The sequence below is a fragment of the Protopterus annectens genome, chromosome 10.part0 (genome assembly GCF_019279795.1).
Source record: "Protopterus annectens isolate FY-2018-M chromosome 10.part0, PAN1.0, whole genome shotgun sequence".
NCBI lineage: Eukaryota > Metazoa > Chordata > Ceratodontiformes > Protopteridae > Protopterus > Protopterus annectens.
In genome coordinates this window covers 1,754,666,475-1,754,684,209 of record NC_056744.1, presented here as the reverse complement: position 1 = coordinate 1,754,684,209, position 17,735 = coordinate 1,754,666,475, and the positions used below count along the sequence as shown (strand labels likewise).

At 42.8% G+C, this 17,735-nt stretch overlaps 1 protein-coding gene across 2 annotated transcripts in view; it reads left to right on the top strand.

Annotated features, from left to right (window-relative positions):
- The window catches only part of SH2B1 (SH2B adaptor protein 1), a 509,649-nt gene that overhangs the window by 105,582 nt on the left and 386,332 nt on the right, over positions 1-17,735 (top strand). For both annotated transcript variants that reach the window (XM_044086540.1, XM_044086541.1), the window contains exon 4: positions 5,911-6,017. In XM_044086540.1, the coding sequence (XP_043942475.1) occupies positions 5,911-6,017 (107 nt within the window). The remainder of the gene's footprint in view (positions 1-5,910; positions 6,018-17,735) is intronic.

The window sequence follows — 17,735 nt, the reverse complement described above, 5'->3', positions numbered from 1 at the left end:
ATTGCCTGATTCAGGCAGACAGTCAGGAATTGCTACGTCAGCACCTGGCATTTGTAAAAAGACTCCTAACTTCACTGGGGTGCGCCACCAATGAAAAGAAAACACAACTGGTGCCCAGTCAAAAAATTGAATTCCTGGAACCAAGCTTGAACACAACTTCCCAGATGGCATTCCTCACTCCAGAAAAACAGGTCTATTTGACAAATTACTTCAAACTACTGGCCAACCAAACCCAGCTGTCTGCAAGGAAAATACTGCAAGCCCTAGGGTTCATGGCCTCATGCATTCTGCTAATTCCATATGCAAGACTGCATATGAGGAAACTTCAGAGGTACTTAAAACGTCTCTGGTGTCAACATTCTCAGGACCTGGAAACTGTGATTCCTGTCATACCTTGTGTAAGGGCAGAGTTCATTTAGTGGGCAGAGGCATGCAACCACAACAAGGGACTTCCTTTCACTCAACCCCTCGCCACCCAAACCTTGACAACAGACGCATCAGACTGTGCATGGGGGAGGGCGTGGCTCACATGGCAGGCAAATTCATTCAAGGCAAATGGAGCCCAGGACAAATATCGGACAAAAAGATATGTTAGCTGTACAGAATTCTCTGACAGCCTTCAAATACCTTATCCTTCCAGGACAGCTCCTGATAGTCACACAACACCATAGTTAAAGTAGGGGAGAACTCATTCCTACCCACTCTGCAGGTTAGCCATGGCCCTGTGGAACACAGCCTTGAGCAACCAAGTGCACCTGCAAACTCAATTCCTGCCAGGCAAACAAAATTGACTGGCAGACGACTTGAGCAGAAATCTACTGGACCCACACGAGTGGAAACTGGAACCCAACTCATTCAAACTTCTAATCCAGAGGTGGGGGACACTGGAGGTGGACCTCTTTGCCTCCCCCCAAAACCACCAATTGAGCAAATTTTGCACCAGGAATCCTCAAAGCAGTGCCTGGAAGGATCCATCGTTTACATGGAAAAACCTCTCAATTTATACCTTTCCTCCTCTGCCCATCCTCTCAAAGGTGTACTACTCAAGATCAAACAGGATAGGCCATGGACAATCCTTATTGCCCCAGACTGGCCACGCCAGCACTGGTACCCACTCCTACGCAGTCTGACAGCAATGCCACCCTGGCCTCTATCACACACCTTCCCTGCTGTCTCAGCAGGAGGGACTGATTTTGCATCCACAGCTGCAAACCCTAAACCTTGCAGCCTGACTTATCCCCTGAATACACCATCAGCAACCCTCAACAAACAGGTGCTGGACATCATCCTTGAAGCCAGAAGGCCTAGCACCTGGAAATATGCTGAAAAGTGGAAAAGATTGTTCTTGGTCAGTCTCAAGGAAAGGACACAGCCGTGCCCACCTTGCCTCTAATCCTTGATTACCTAGCAGAGCTGTTCCACAGAGGCCTGGCCTTGTCATCCATTAAGATTCATGCTTCTGCCATCTCAGCTCATTATAATACTGAGCCACCTCTCTTTTCCCATCCTGTCATCAAACAGTTCCTGAGAGGAGCTAACAATTTAAGGCCCCCTAGGAGAGCTTCCACCCCGGCCTGGACCTTATCTTTGTACTGGAGAAGCTCACCCTTCCCCTTTTTGAACCTGCTGCTTCAGAAGAGTTAAAATTCCTCTCTTGGAAAACAGCCTTACTTCTAGCCATCACTTCAGCAAGAAGAATATCTGAGTTTTAGGCACTACATTATTTTCCATGCTGACAGGGTTTCCCTCAGGACTAACCCATCATTTATGCCCAAGGTGGTATGCAGTGTGGCTTTAAACCAAGCCTACCTTTTTCCCTAATTTTCAGAATAAAGGGTAAGGGATCCTGCACTCCTTGGACCTGCACAGACAGCTCAGGTTCTACCTTGACAGGACTAAACCTTTCAGAAAATCTGACCAGCTGCTAGTCAGCTTTGCTACAGTGGCAGAGGGCAAGGCCATTTCAAAGCAAACCATTTCCAAGTGGATAGCACACGTCATCCATTTCTGCTATAAGTACCATGGAAAACTTACTCCACAGGGTCAGAACTCATTCCACTGGGGCTACCTCAACTTCTACAGCATTCCTCAGGGGAGTCCCTACCAGGGACATCCTGGAAGCTGCAACCTGGAGTTCTGTACACACCTTCACCAAGCATTCTCACCTACCTATTTTTTTCTAAATCAAGACCTGGATTTGCTACAGCAGTCTTACAAGGCCTGCTAGCCAGTCCTAACACTTCTTGACTGCCTCCCACCCTTCCTTAGCTTTGGGAATCAACCCAAGTGTTATGACTGCAGCAGTGAAACACAAAGAACATAGTACAGTTGTGTACACTTACCATGAATGTAGATGTTCGAGTGTATTCACTGTTGCAGTCCTGGTTTCCATCCCTCCAGCCCCTGGTTTTCTCTGTCCTTTCTACCTATCCTCTTTATGGCCATATTTTATGGCAGGGGTATTTACTTTTGACTGGAGGGGTTCTACACCATTTAATAGCTTCCTATTTTGGGGGCTCCTGACATTTGGGGCAAGAAAAACTGATGTAAAGGAGTCCGCTGCATGTTTTATACCCCTGACGACCTGATGTCATGTAAGAGGCGACAGCATCCGAGGCAGAAATCCCAAGACTCTGGTATTCGGGTCGACTGAGGGCTATCTGCAGGCAGATAACCCAAGTGTGATGACTGCAACAGTGAATACACCCGAACATCTACATTTATGCTAAGGGTACACAACTGTACTTTCAAGGAAAGTGTCTTGAGTTTAAAAAAAAAAAAGGTAGTTAGAACTCCCTCCAGGATTCGAGAGCCACGGCTCACTGCAGTGCTTGTAGTTTTCCAGTTGTTTGAAGATGCCATTCAGTCGGCTTCTCAATTGAGCCTGATGTCCCAATTACCAAGAAACCACGCTAGTTCTACAAGGTTGAGGAATCTTCAGAGTTCTTGCATGTGAACAATGTAGCTGATTCTGCACTGGTTTCTGCAGGAGCCAGTAATTTTTCTAATGATTAAGTGAGCAGAGATTAGATAGTTTTGGAAAATTGCATACACTTTCTCATGTTTTTTTCTTTTAGGGCTGTAAATTGTCAAGTTAAAATTTCCCTGTTAACCTGGACTAAGGGTTGAGTGCAGCCATGTGCGGAGTTCATCTTAAATCTCTGGACATCAGATCAGATGGTAGATGTCCGCTTATGATTAGTTCCCACAGGTAAAGACGTGCTGCAGTATCGACACTGAACATATAATGGGTATAATTACACTATTGTACTTATTTTGTCTGTCTTTAGGAGTTGTGGGACAGCATGAGGACATTTCCTTGTCTATGAATCTGTTCTCTCAAGCAGTAATAACCCCAATTGTAGGGAGGTAGATTGATGATTAGCTTTCATTCATTTTTATTAAGTTTGAAGCAGTTTTGTCTCCTTGGTGCAGAATTGTAAAGCCCTGAGTGTGACCTGACTGAACTTTTGATCAGTTGGTGATCTGTGCCCTGGAATAGCTGATGGAGAAGAGTAGAAAGTGAGTGGCCAGTGTGTGTTCATCCACCCTGGGGAATGGGCAGTTGTCCAACCTTCTGGAGAGGTTGGGACTGTTTGGAGAGTGTGGGGGTGCACAGCATGTAGTGTGGGTGCCAAGGATGTGTGTTCGTGGCTTTGCTGAATCACATCTCTGCTGCAGTCTTCATGGGGTGCATGCAGGAATGTGCATGTTCACAGAAGGTATAATATGCCCTTGCATCTGGAAATGGCTTAGATCATCTGCTAGGGAATGGGTTAGAGTCGTTAACCTGAAAAAACCCTTATTGCTGCCTCGGTGTCAGTTCTTTGTGATTTGGCTTTCACTGAGGGGATCAGATGTGTTTGATGGTTGGTAGGCAGAGGAACAGATGTGTTTGGTTAATTGTGGGAGGACTGATGGTTGGCAGGCAGAGGAACAGATGTGTTTGGTTAATTGTGGGAGGACTGATGGTTGGCGGGCAGAGGGAATGCAAAGAGTACAAAAAACAAAAGCTGCAGCCAGTTGCAGGCATCAGTCGTAGTCCAGACCTGTCTGTTTTCTCCAGAATTTCTTTGTAGGCATTGACTTCACTGACTAGTTTAACTTCTTTCTCCGAGCTCTCTCCTGACAATGTAGTTATTGGCTGTACTGACGACTGCTGTCTAGATGCTAGTGTAATTGATTTCTTTATGCTAAGACTGGTTTACCTGATGGTGGATTTCTCAGGCTTGGTCCCACCCTGTAATGATTCTATAGTGGAATCACTGCCTCTATTTCTCCCTGAACTCCCTTGTCTCATGAGCTGTAGCAGTACCACACCTCTTTCATGACATGCAGCAGCATTACATGTGCTTTCCTGCAGAATACACCTCACATGTGACATACTGTGACACCACCACCTGTTTTTCTGTTTTAGCATGCCTCTACTTTGATATGTCCTGTAGTCATGTCTGCTTTTCAGTTTGGGGGAAAAAAAAAACTTTTCCTATATATTTGGTGCATTGCTTAGATGCACTTCTGACATTCTTTTACTGCTTTTATGCCTATTCATTTTTAAATGATAGTATTTCTTTTACCATTTTGAGCAGGCATTATTTTCAGTCTTAATATTTTATTTGTTAACCTTGTGAGTGGGCTGGTTAGAGACCCTTTTCATCCATAACCAGGTCATAGCAATGATTCAATGATTTACATAGTAATTGAGAAAATCAGTCATTTTAGAGTTGTATTAGGCAGTTGGATGCAGATAAGTGTATACATCTTTATATGGCGAGCAACATGTGTGTGGACATTACATGTATGTACATACTGAACATGTAAGAGAACATTACACGCATTTGTATAGTGAGCAGCATATGAGAAAATTACAGGTACTTGGCAGCATGTAGGCTTTTTAAATGTAGATATGCAGGTTGTAGAAAACTTGTTAAAAGCAAGATGATAGCATCTATATGCATGTAAAATAAGATTTGTAGACACATTCTGAGGTACATACATATGCAGCACATACGAAGACGTGTGAAAAATGCATTTTCAGTCCACAAATATTGTAAAGCATAATACAGTGAAGGAACTTAAGGTAAATATTAGCATGCCAAGGAGGAGATAAATAGACATGGGATGTGTAGTTGTAACTAAAATAGCAGTGGCATTGTCATGGTCTGGCTGGACTTTATCCTCCGTCTGTGAAGCGGCTGCATTTGGTTTCTTCCCGTTAGTGCTGCTTTATCTCTTTCTTAAGTTGATCGACTGTTAGGGTGTCGTTGACATTGCTACAGAGTGATGCACCCAAGTGTAGGATTGTGTTCCTCACTAGTGGGAAGAGCAGCTGTTACATCCTCAGTAGGTAGGTGATGTCATTTTCAAGATAATTGCTGTCACTTCAGCAGAGTTAGAGTGAGATACCTTCCACAACATGCTGGGTTCAGTTGTGTTGGGTTCTTCTTGATTTTGAGTCTAGAGTAGTAAATAGCCTCTGGATTCAGCATGCCTAGATTCCTTACTGCTTTCTTGTAGTGCCAGCCATTTTTTGGCACTGGCACTTTGTGTCTGCTAAGTGAAGACCCTTTTGAATAGTGTGCAGTTTACCCAAACTGCTCAGTGAAATTTATTGAAATTCAGACATAGCTGTTTTGTTGCGTTATGGAAACAGTGCTACGAAATTCCTTTCATGGATGTTAGTGTGCGAGTTTGTGAAGCAGTCGGTAGAAGCTCTGTGTTTTAATCTGGCCTCTTTTGTAATGTGGATCAGATCACATTTTTAAGATGCAGAATAAAGGATTGCCGCCTTCTGTGCATGTGTTAATATTGTTTATCTGTTTTTTTTTGTTTGTTTTTTTTTTTTTGTTGATATTCTGCCTGATGAGCTCTGGCTAATTATGACATTGCTTTTATGACTTGTTTTTACAGAGATCAGGAAGACAGCCTGGACATGCCATGCATGAATCATTCCGAGAGCATGCCCAGTAGAGAACTACCCATGGTGCCTACAGAGAGCAGTGAACATTTATCTCAGGGTAGGTACCCCTGTCAGTTCTCATCAAGGTATGTGTACCATGACGTTGGTACAGGAGAGTGCTGTCAACAGAGTACAAGCAGTGTGTCACAATAGAGGTAACATGCCACTCCACAATGGGCAGTATATTTAAAAGTGCAGCTGTTTTCTGTGCTGAAATGGTGCATTTTGACTGTGTTGGTAGGTGAAATGGCACATTATCACAGTGATGGAAGCAGTGAATCGTCTTTTTGAAGGTAATACCCATCGTTGATAGGGTTATTGTCTCATTAGTATATGCACAGTGATGGAGTCCATTGTGTGCTGCTTTGCAGGAATGTTGCATTTACAGTGTATGTGATTGTAGATGATTGTAAAAAGGGTGCATCATGCAGCTCAGTGTTCCTGATGGATTGAAGTAGTGTTTTCAGGCTTTGCTTGTTTGTTTAAGACATTAACCAGGTAGGCTAATCTTAGAACTAATTTCAGCCATGCCTTCATTGTGTTGGTGACAGACAGTGTTGTGGTGTGTGTGCACAGTGTTGGAAGTGCAGTATTATTGTTGGAAGTAGTGTACTGTCACATTATTACTGCAGGTGGCATGCTTACTGCATCAGAAGTAATGTGTAGTAACAGAAAGGTCTGTGTGGGAACTGTAGTGTCGCAATGCATGTACTTCAGTATCTGAAGTGCTGTGCTGATTTGTAAACGGGTAGTTGCTGCACACTGGTAGTGTCACAAGTGTAAGAAGTGCATCAGTGTTGATGTTCACTACACTGTCATTACAGTGGAATTCCAGTGCTGATACAGTAGTGTCTTGAAGTGTAGGTGACACGCTTACTAATGGTGGAATTCATACGTGGTCCGTGGTATTGTGGTGCAGTATCACAGTGGACATGTATAGGGAAAGCAGCCAAGAGTAATTCTTTAGCACAGTGTAGGAAATAGTGTCAGTCATGTAGGCATGTTCTGTCATGGTGTCGTGTGATCTCTGCAGAATGGCGCATTCTTATAGTAAGCGTTGCTCTGTGTGTACAGTGAAGCTGTGGCAGCGCTCTTTGGGCAGTAGTATGCTTTTGTAGTATGGGTACTGTGTAGTTGCTTACAGTGTAATGGTCTGCTGCACTGGTGCCAATGGCTGCATTGTGGTATTAATTTCACACTCAGGACCCTCTTTTTTGGCTCCTATGGTTGAGTTCACTCTGTACACCAGCTGGAGATGAGAAGTATTTTTTTGCCGTAGAATTTGTTTGCTAGAGATCCTGCTTTCATTACTAGAAAGAACCCGGCTGTTCCTGTGTCACTAAAGTGTCAGTTTTGTCTGACAGTTTAGCACATCGGATCAAGGCTGTCTGCTAATAACGAGTGTAATCCTCTAGTCCTAAACTTTTTAACCATTCTTTTTCATTTACCTGTTGTGTAACTCTTAAGAAAGTCACTCAGCCACTGTTCTCAAAATGCAGAAGCACGTTAGTGCCATATGTGTTTACAAGGTTTTTTTTTTTTTTTTGTTTTTTTTTTAGTAAACCAAAAAAAGTTGTGTGTAATTAAAATGATCAGCCAGTGTGCATGGACATTGCCTGTGCTGTTGTGTGGAAGGGTGGGGTGCGACATTATAGATGGTTCCTAAATGCCACTGGTTTAGAGTTGACCAAAGCTGCTGCTCTGCATTGTTATGACAAAGATGGCAGCATTTGAGAGTGCCTGGTGTAGCAGCTTGCAGAACGCTTCCCCATGCTTTTCCAGGCACCAGTTGTGCCATCGCCATCAGATACGAAGATTAGAGCTTTGGTCTTAGGGTTGTTTTTTCCAGAGACTGGTATGTTTCCATAGTGGTGATCTGGATAGTGGAGTTGAAAATTTGCACTTCTTCTCACTCTTCTGCCAAGTGAAGTATACCCCCCCATTTTTAGGGTGTGGTCCTGTACCTAACTCTCACTGATCTGCTGGAACCGGAGATTAGCTACTCTTATCAATGGGGAGCAGCTCCTAAGGTCTTCCATCTAAGTTAGAGAGAGGTACTTGAAACTAAGCTGTCCTGTTTTAGCTTTTTCTTCTGTGCTTAGTACACTTGTGGTGAGTATGGCCATTGGTTTGTTTCATTCCAGGTCTTGAGGCTCAGGACCTGTTGTGCAATCAGGCATTTGATGTCGGGTGAGAGCTTGATTGGTGGCCGTAGGAGTGTACTTTCAGGGAGTACACTTTTTTTTTTTTTTTTTTGTCTTTTTAAACATCGTTATTGAATTATCATTAGTGACATAGGCACATTTATATAAAAGTAATCAAGCTGTATGAAGTTAATTTTAACTAACATTGTTTCACATATATTGTTATATATCATATAATTTAAGCAACATTACATAAAGTATTCAATTCCTGCTCCTTTATTTTTAAACAAGAAACATTGTTATTAAATAATCACTTATGACATAAGGAATCACACATTTATAGAAATGAAAACAAACCACACCGACAATCCTAGTTGCAAACATTATACATCACTTCTAATCTACCCAGTCATTTGCAGTCAGATATTACATAGCTCATTTAAGCCCTGCCTTCTTTTAAACCTCATTCCTCCCTTGCATGTATTGTTCCCACAATTCCCATTTTTTTCCTATATAGTTTGCTCCTTCGTTTTTCTAAAGATCTCAGTTCCAGTTTTATCCCTGTTCCTATATTCACTGTTTCTAGTATAGTTGGTTTAGATTTTGATTTCCATTTTCTAATAATTGCTTTTTTGGCAGCTGCCATTATTAGAGTCAGCAAGGCCTTACCATGTCTAGGCAATTCTGCATCATAGCTCAGAAAAATCATCACTTTCATCACACCAATCTGCCTACCCAGCATCTCTGACAGTGCATCCCACAGGGAATCCTTAAAGACTGCCAACTCACTGCTCTCCTAGAAAATATGTTCCCAATTACCTCTCTCTTCCTTGTCACACCTCCAACATTTGCTATCTACCTGAGGAAAAATTCTCTGGAGTTTACTTTGGGAATAACAATGTCTATGTAAACATTTCCAAGTAAATGTTTGTAGGGAATACGCATAATTCAAATGCCAAGTTCAGGGCACACTTCTCTTTATTGCTTGTTGCCTTTAGTAAGTGTGCCTTTGTATGTTGGTTCCATGTCAGCCAACAACTCGGCCTGTCCATAGCAAATTATCCTTTACACATATCTGTTTCAGCCAGTGTTTGGAGATAAGAGCATAGGATCCTTCCTTTCATAGGCTTCTATGAGAAATTAGAGGACCCATTGCTTGTTATTCCTGAAACAGAAAAACACTGTGACTTCTCAGCTTTTCCAGCTGTTCCCTGCATAGCATTTCCTTTGGTGAAAGCTTTCACCTTCTGAGGGCCACCAAACTTCTTTAAATCTCTCTCTAACCAAAACTGCCTTTATGTATGTCTGGGTAGAAAGTCATAGGAGACTAGGGTCATCTCTGCCATTGAGGCAATCATTGGGGATCCAAGATTGGGAATTATGGAGGCGCTTGTGCTGAATGGAGCTAGCCCTTTTACAAGAGTCTTTGAGCTGACTTGTGGGGTATTGTGGGGGCTGTAGTCCATTCCCTTCAATATCTTTATAACCAGAATGTAGACTCTAGTAGGCGCAGCACATCAGATATTTCCCAGGTCTCCTCTCCTCCACTTTCCCATATTCCACCACAGTGCTCTCAATCTCCAGATTTAATTTTCCCTGTGCACTGGAAATGGACTGTGGCTTGTTTCATTACTAAAAATGAATTGCTGGCACTTTCTTTCTTCCTTCCTGAAGCTTCAGATTTCACTGGTTGTTGCTTTCCAGCTTGGATCAGGTTAAGTGTAATCATTTGTTTTCCAAGGTTTATAGATTATGCTTGTTTTTTTTAATGTAGACTTAGTGTTCCTCCCTCCTAGGCCATGGTTAATTTGACATCTGTTCACCCACCAGCATTTGAACACGTTTCTAGCAGGCTTGATATTGTTTGGACTGTTAACCTGAATAAGGTCAAAACAGCTTTATCAGCAGACTGTTATTTCTGTTAGTTTTCTACTTTGCAAGCAGATTTATGTAATTGTACGTAATTAAGTACTGACAACATGAAACACTGCACAGGGTTAAAAATATGTGAAAAATACAGTCACAGAATTCCTTCCCTCAGGACTACCACATTCTCTGCCTAGTCTGTGTAGGACTCCAGGATTTGAAGACTGATTGTGATACTTGTAAAAGCTGTGACACAAGAACTTTTAAAGAATGTAAAAATAGACTTGTTTAAGATTTGTTGACTGGGGATGCTGGTAAGTCATCTGCCTCCTAGCTTCCCAGGAAACCCAGTCCAATTTTCAGAATTCCAGGCCTAGGGATAAAATGTTAGAAAGTTGGAGAGTAGTCCCTTTCATCTTTTCCTTTTGTTGTGAGTAAGTTTAAATAGGTGGACACTAGCTCATTTTCTAGTTTTTCTAATGTTTCCACCTTGGTAGTATTGTATAAAAATAGATACACCAGTAAAACGTGCAGTCCCAGCGCTGGTAAAAAAAAAAAAAAGTCAACCACCAGTAATTCCAAGCCAAGAAATGTATTCAAAATGTTAAGTGCTTTCTTCCTCTCCAGATAACAAGTACTACTACTTCAGAAGAAATTTCTTGGTATAATACTAAAATTTTGGCCAACAGGTGAAGCCATTAGGTAAAAACTCTGGCAATATAAAAAAAAACAGAATTCTCATAAGTTTGTAGCACCTAATGAAGCGAAGTCTCCTTGTATGTTGTGCAGTCATTGTAGTGTGTAGAGCAGTCAGATGCAGATTTGTTTCAGTTAAGAGAAGGTATTCTTGTCTTACATGTGGATTGTTATTCCAAGGGCCTTGAAATAAAAAGATGCAGAATGTGCAGGTGTGATGCATGAATCTGTACTCTTGAGACAGGTGGGTACCTGATGTTCCCATACGCGACAGTGGTCCACAGTACGGAAGTCAGGAAGCAAGAAAGAGTGGGAATTTAGACAGAATGTTCAGTGTAGAATATCTGCAGTCTGGTGGGCAGATGGAGACCGCTATCCAAAGAGTGAAGACCAGAATCCCACATGAGGTAGCTGTAGAGAAATAAGGCTAGTCACCTGTCATTTTTTGGATTTTAGGAATAAACCAATGCAGGGGGCTGTGTCTCACCTGCTTAGTTGTTAATGGGCAGAAGATTGAAAACTGGTTACCTACCTGATGTACTTAACTCTTGTCTGATAATGAACACAAAGTGAAAGAAGCACTGTGAAGTAATCAGCAAAACAAAATATGACAGAAACTGTAAAAGGCTGTTAGGTTTGCAAGTTGGAGACAAAAAGTAAGAATTCAGAAACCATGAGAAATTCTGTAGTATTTAGTAATGCAATGCCAACTTGTTGTTCACAGGGAACATGGAATGTAGTTTAGAAGAAATAGCAGACATTTGCATAAGACAGGTCAGCACTAACTCTTTGGAAGATGAGCAACCGTTAATATCACAGCCAGTCTTGCCATCAAAAAGTAGAGACTGTGACAACTTTTATTAGTCAGAAGTTCCAGGGTGAGAGGGAATAACTTGAAAAAGCTGTAATGTTGGTTCCAGTCGGCTACTGCCTTTGGGAAAGTGGTGGTGCCCTTCTTTGTGTTTACTCCAGCCTGGCTGACCGTCACAAAGGAACAGCAGGCTTTAGATGCAGTCACTGTTAGTCATTTCCTGGAGCTCGCTTGTCATCTCCCTAAAAGAGCTGCAGTAAAGAAACAGTCCATCTCAGACGGGTTGTTGCGACAGTCCCATGTTACAGCACTGAAGTGGGTCGAAGAGGTGGTCTCGTATTCTGATTGGGGATGGGATTTATGTGGGTCAAGCAATACACAGAATATGTTCCTAAATTCCAATTTATAATTGGGTTCTAAGGACTGGCTTGGTGCTTGAGGTGACTTCTTCTCCAGCCCTTCTAGACTCCTGTTCTTGTTGGTGACCAGTGGAAGAAGAGTTTCAGGTTGATCTTCGTGTTTCACTGTTGCAGTCATTACATTTGGGATAATCTGCTGGCAGGTTGCCCACAATCGGCCTGATTAACAAAGTCTTGGGTCCTGCGTTGGTTGCTGTCCCTTCTTCCATGACGTCAGGTCGTCAGGGGTATAAAACATGCAGCTGACGCCATTACATCAGTCTTTCTTGCTGCGCGGTAGCAGAAGCAGTTCGCAAGTGCCAGTCGGCTGACTCCTGAAATTTTCGTTTTCGAGTTTCAGAACTGAAGTCTTCAACTAAAAGCCAAGTACCCCGTTGGGGAAACTTTTTCTTGCTCCTTACCGATGTCAGTAAAAGTTAATAATTGCATTACTTGTGGGAAGCAAATACCTCATAAGGATTTTCTTTTGTACTGTATTCCTTGCCTAGGCCCTGACCACAACGTGCCTTGCTGTTGGTTTTTTGCTAAATTTAATTAATGCACGATTATACGTAGATATATTTTTGCTTCTAAATATTTTGGCTCAAGATTAAACTATCTAGAAATGTCGTCGGTTAGCAATCAGACTACCGGAATACCTAAAAAACGCAAAGAAAAAGACAGAGACAGACCTTCGAGGTCCAAAACCGACAACGCTTCTCCTAAGCCATTTGCCGGTTTGACGGTACTCAGTGAGATGCCTTCGCAGCCCCTGACACTTGCTACTTTTGATTCGCAGGCCTCTACTGAGACCCATCCGGTATGCCGTGATATACTTTAAGTATTGAACCCGCGGATGTCTCTTACCTTAGATGGGTCCATAGCCATTGAGCAGGCACCGGCTTCTGAGGGTGTTTTCAGGCCTAAAGATTTGTATATTAAGCCAACACCATCTTCAAAACTAAGGCCAAAATCTACTTCTATGTCTAAAAAAACGATGCTTGGGCCACATGTACAAGCCCCAATGCCTAAAAAACAAATGATCAAAGTGGCTGAAGATTTAATTTCCTTGATCAGGGTTAACCATCCCCCTCCTGCTAAGAGGTCTAGGCAAGGCACTGACTATGAATCTTCAGATCAGATTTCTATTTCTTCTGATTCTTCTTCTGAACAGGATTTATCAATACCTACTTATGAGGACTCTGATGCAGAAGAATCAATACCTTCTGCTTCTCCCCCTGAGGATTTCTCTTTTGGGGAAACTTTACATACCTTAAGGGAGCATTTCCACTGCGAAAGTCAGGATTTCTCTGAATCTAAAGAGAGACTTAAGGATTTTCTCCGTCTTCCTCAGCATAGGCCTTTGGCTATACCTCCTGTTCTAGATATTGTTGATGATTTCTTAGAATCCAGTATGTCTCCTGATTCTCTGCCTCCGGCTCCTAGTAAGCCAGACAGATACTACAGGGTTCCTGACTCCCACAAATTCCTTTTCAAAATTCCTACTGCTGACCCTGAAACCATTTCTCAGGGTCCCAAGGGCGTTAAGGCCTCTACTGCTAAAAATCCTACTCCTCCTAACAGAGATTCCAGGGCGCTGGATAGATTGGGTAAGAAAGTTTACACGCCTGCAACCTTGGCAATCAGGGCTTTAAACTGTCAATTTCATATGCTTAAATATCAACAGCAGGTCATAGGTTTACTTAAACAGAAAACGATGTTGATCTCTGACTGTGGAAAATAGAGTTGCAGAATTTATTATGTTCAGCTGAACAAGCTGGAAAACATACTTTGCAATGTGGTTTTGATTATTTGGAGGCCTCTTGCAGGGCTGCTGTAACTGGATCTGTGATAAGAAGGCATGCTTGGCTCAGAGCAAAATCTGCCTGACCATGTTAAAGCAAAATTGTTGGATGCTCCTTTACAACAGGACAGTCTCTTTGGTAATAAGGCTGAAGGAGTTTTAAAAAAGATGGAAGATAAAGCTAAATCTATGCAGACTGTGAAAGATTTCTTACAAGTGCAGCCACCCATATTTAGTAGGCACTGGCCTACTAAGAACTGGTCCTTTCCAATTCCTTCGAGAGCTGCTCAAGTCAAATCCAGACATTCCAAAGGCTCCAGGTTTCAGTCACAAGGAACTTTTAGAACAAAACAATGGGGTGCCTCCACCTCCAAACCTGGAAGCAACAAGGCACCTCCCTATGGTAAACAGTCTCAATGACTTTCCTCTACGTATACCAAGCACTTACCTTTTGGCCGCCCCTTTGGGGGGAAGACTTGCACTTCATGCATGAAACTGGCAACTGATTACCCAGGACAAATGGGTTTTAAATGTAGTATCCCAGGGATACAGATTTCATTTCCACACGTTGCCAATCCCAAACGGATGGCCAGATCTGCCTCCAAATCAGTGGGCAGAGGCCCAGAAACAAGTTCTGTCCCTCATGAATGTGGGGGCTATTCAGTCAGTACCAGAAGAGGAAAAGGGACAAGGTTTCTATTAAAGACTTTTCTTGGTACCCAGAAAAGACAAATCATGGCGTCCAATTCTGGACTTATCCATTCTAAATACATTTCTGGACATTCCAAAATTCAAGATGCTGAGTTACTACCTATGCTAGGCAAAGATTCCTGGTTGGTAACTCTAGACATAAAAAAGGCTTACCTGCATATCCCAGTCAGAGAATCTTGCAGAAGATACCTCCGCTTCAAAGCAGGCTACTTGCATTACTAGTTCTCTGCACTGCCCTTTGTAAAGACCCTGTGCGCAGTATATAAGCCAAAGTGCCTGGCACCAGTAATTGCATTTTGCAGCCAAAGAAATATTCAAATTTATCCATACCTGGACGATTGTCTAATTCAGGCAGAAAACAAGGACTCTCTTCTAAAACATCTGGCATTTGTAAAAAGGGTTCTAACTTGTCTAGGGTACACCATAAAGGAAAATAAATCACAACTGGTACCCTCTCAAAAAATTACATTCCTGGTTGCAAGCTTGAATACAACTGCCCAGATGACTTGCCTTATGCCAGAAAAGCAAATTCAGTTGATGACTTACTTCAGACAGGTGGCCACAAAAACCCAGCTATCTGCAAGACAAATTCTTCAGGCCTTGGGGTTCATGGCCTCCTGCATTCTTCTAATTCCATATGCTAGACTGCATATGAGGAAACTTCAGTGGTACCTAAAATGCTTATGGAGTCAACATTGTCACAGCCTGGAAACAATGATTCCTATCATACCTTGCCTGCAACTAGAGTTCCTATAGTAGGCAGAGGCCTGCTACCAAAACAAGGAACTGTCATTCAGTCCACCCCCTGCCGCCCAAACCCTGACTACAGACGCATCAGACTATGCTTGGGGGGGCGTATCTTGCAGGGAGATGCATTCAGGGCAAATGGAGCCCAAGTCAAATGCACCTACATATCAATCAGAAAGAGATGCTAGCTGTGCAGAATGCTCTGACAGCCTTCAATTACTACCTTCATCCAGGACAACTACTGATAAAGACAGACAACACCACAGTCATGTGGTACATAAACAAGCAGGGGGTACACATTCCTACCCCCCTTTGCTGACTAGCCATGGCATTGTGGAACACGGCCTTGACTTATCAAATACATCTACAAGCTCAATTCCTGCCAGGAAAGCTAAATACTCTGGCAGACGAACTAAGCAGAAATCTTATGGACCCATACGAATGGAAACTGGAACCACAAATTTTCAGCATGTTGACACGCAAATGGGGGAGCCCAGACATGGATCTTTTTGCCTCACCCCAAAACTATCAGTTGGACAAATTCTGCACAAGAATTCATCACATAAAAGCTTGGAAAGTGGATGCTCTATCCCTCAGCTGGAAAAACCTATCAGTCTATGCTTTTCCCTCTCTGCCTCTGCTCTCCAAAGTCCTACTAAAAGTCGGACAGGACAAACCAAAAATGATTCTGATTGCTCCAGACTGGCCTCGCCAACACTAGTATCCGCTCCTGCGCAATGTGTCACACCTTCCTCCGTGGCACCTGCCTCAGACACCTTACCTACTGTCTCAGCAGAACTACCAAATTCTGCACACTCTGCTCCAAACTTTGAATCTTGCAGCGTGGCTAATTAACTAATTTCACCCTGTATATCTCTCAGCAAACCTGTGATGGATGTTATTTTGGAGGCTAGAAGGCCTAGTACTAGAAAATCTTATGCTGACAAATGGAAAAGATTCTGTGCCTGGAACCAAGCACAAGGAAATAAGCACAGCAATGCCAAATATTCCTCAGATTCTGCAATACTTAACTGAGATGCTTCACAAGGGCCTATCTTTTTCTTCCATAACAATCCATGCCTCTGCCATTTTAGCTCATTACAACACAGAGCCTCCCCTCTTTTCTCATCCACTGCTTAAATAGTATCTCAGAGGGGCCAAAAATTTAAGGCCTCCCCGGAGAACACCAACTCCTGCATGGGACCTCAATTTTGTGCTGGAAAAACTCACCCTGCCTCCTTTTGAACCAGCAGCTACTGCGGATATAAAATTTCTATCTTGGAAGACAGCTTTTCTTTTGGCATTCACTTAAGCAAGAACGGTTTCAGAACTACAGGCTCTTAAGGCAGTGGAGCCTTTCATTATATTTTACCCGGACAGGGTGGCCCTCAGGATCAATCCTTCTTTTATGCCTAAGGTGGTGTCCAGTGTGGCTCTTAACCAGACCATTCACTTGCCAACATTTTTCCCAAATCCACAGAACAAGGGGGAGTGGATTCTGCATTCACTGGATGTACACAGACAACTAAGATTCTACTTAAACAGGACCAAATCTCTAAGAAAGTCTGAGCAACTATTGGTAGCATTTGCTGCAGGATCAGAGTGGAAAACTATTTCTAAATAGATAAGCCACTGCATTCGTTTCTGCTATTTGCACCATGGTAAACTTGTGCCCAAGGGGATCAGATCCCATTCCACCAGGGCTGCCTCTACTTCAGCAGCTTTTCTCAGAGGGGTCCCAACCAAAGACATTCTAGAAGCTGCTACTTGGAGCTCTGTTCATACGTTCACAAAGCATTATCATTTACCTCTTTTCACTAAATCCGGGGCAGGCTTTGCCACTGCAGTCCTGCAGGGCCTTATAGCTGCTCATGATGCTGTTTAGTTCCATCCTCCCATCCATAGCTTTGGGATTCTGCCCAAATGTATTGACTGCAGCAGTGAAATACGAAGAACATAGTACAGTTGTGTACACTTACCATAAATGTAGATGTTCGAGTGTATTCACTGTTGCAGTCCGGGTTACCCACCCGCCATCCCCAATTCTATACCTTTTCTTTCCTTCACTATACTCAAAAGCCTTTGTGGTGTGTTTGCTTTTTAGTTGAAGGTAAATTTTATGTTTCTGAAGTGCACTTATATATTTACAGTTTATTTATATATGTTTTTGCTCCCCATTTGGGGATCACCTGACATCTGGGGCAAGAAAAACTGATTAAAATGGTGTCTGCTGCATGTTTTATACCACTGCCAACCTGACGTCATGGAAGAGGAGACAGCAACCGACGCAGGACCCAAGACTTTGTTATTCAGGCCGACTGAGGGCAACCTGCCAACAGATTACCCAAATGTAATGACTGCCACAGTGAATACACTCGAACATCCACATTTATGTTAAGTGTACACAATTGTACTTTCCTACCGGAGACATTCTAGAATCTGCTACCTGGAGCTCAGTTCATACGTTCACCAAACATTACCATTTACCTTTCTTCTCTAAATCCAGAGCTGGCTTTGCCTCTGCTGTTCTGCAGGTCCTTATAGCTGGTCCTAATGCTGTATAAATCCATCCTCCCAACCATATCTTTGGGAATCTACC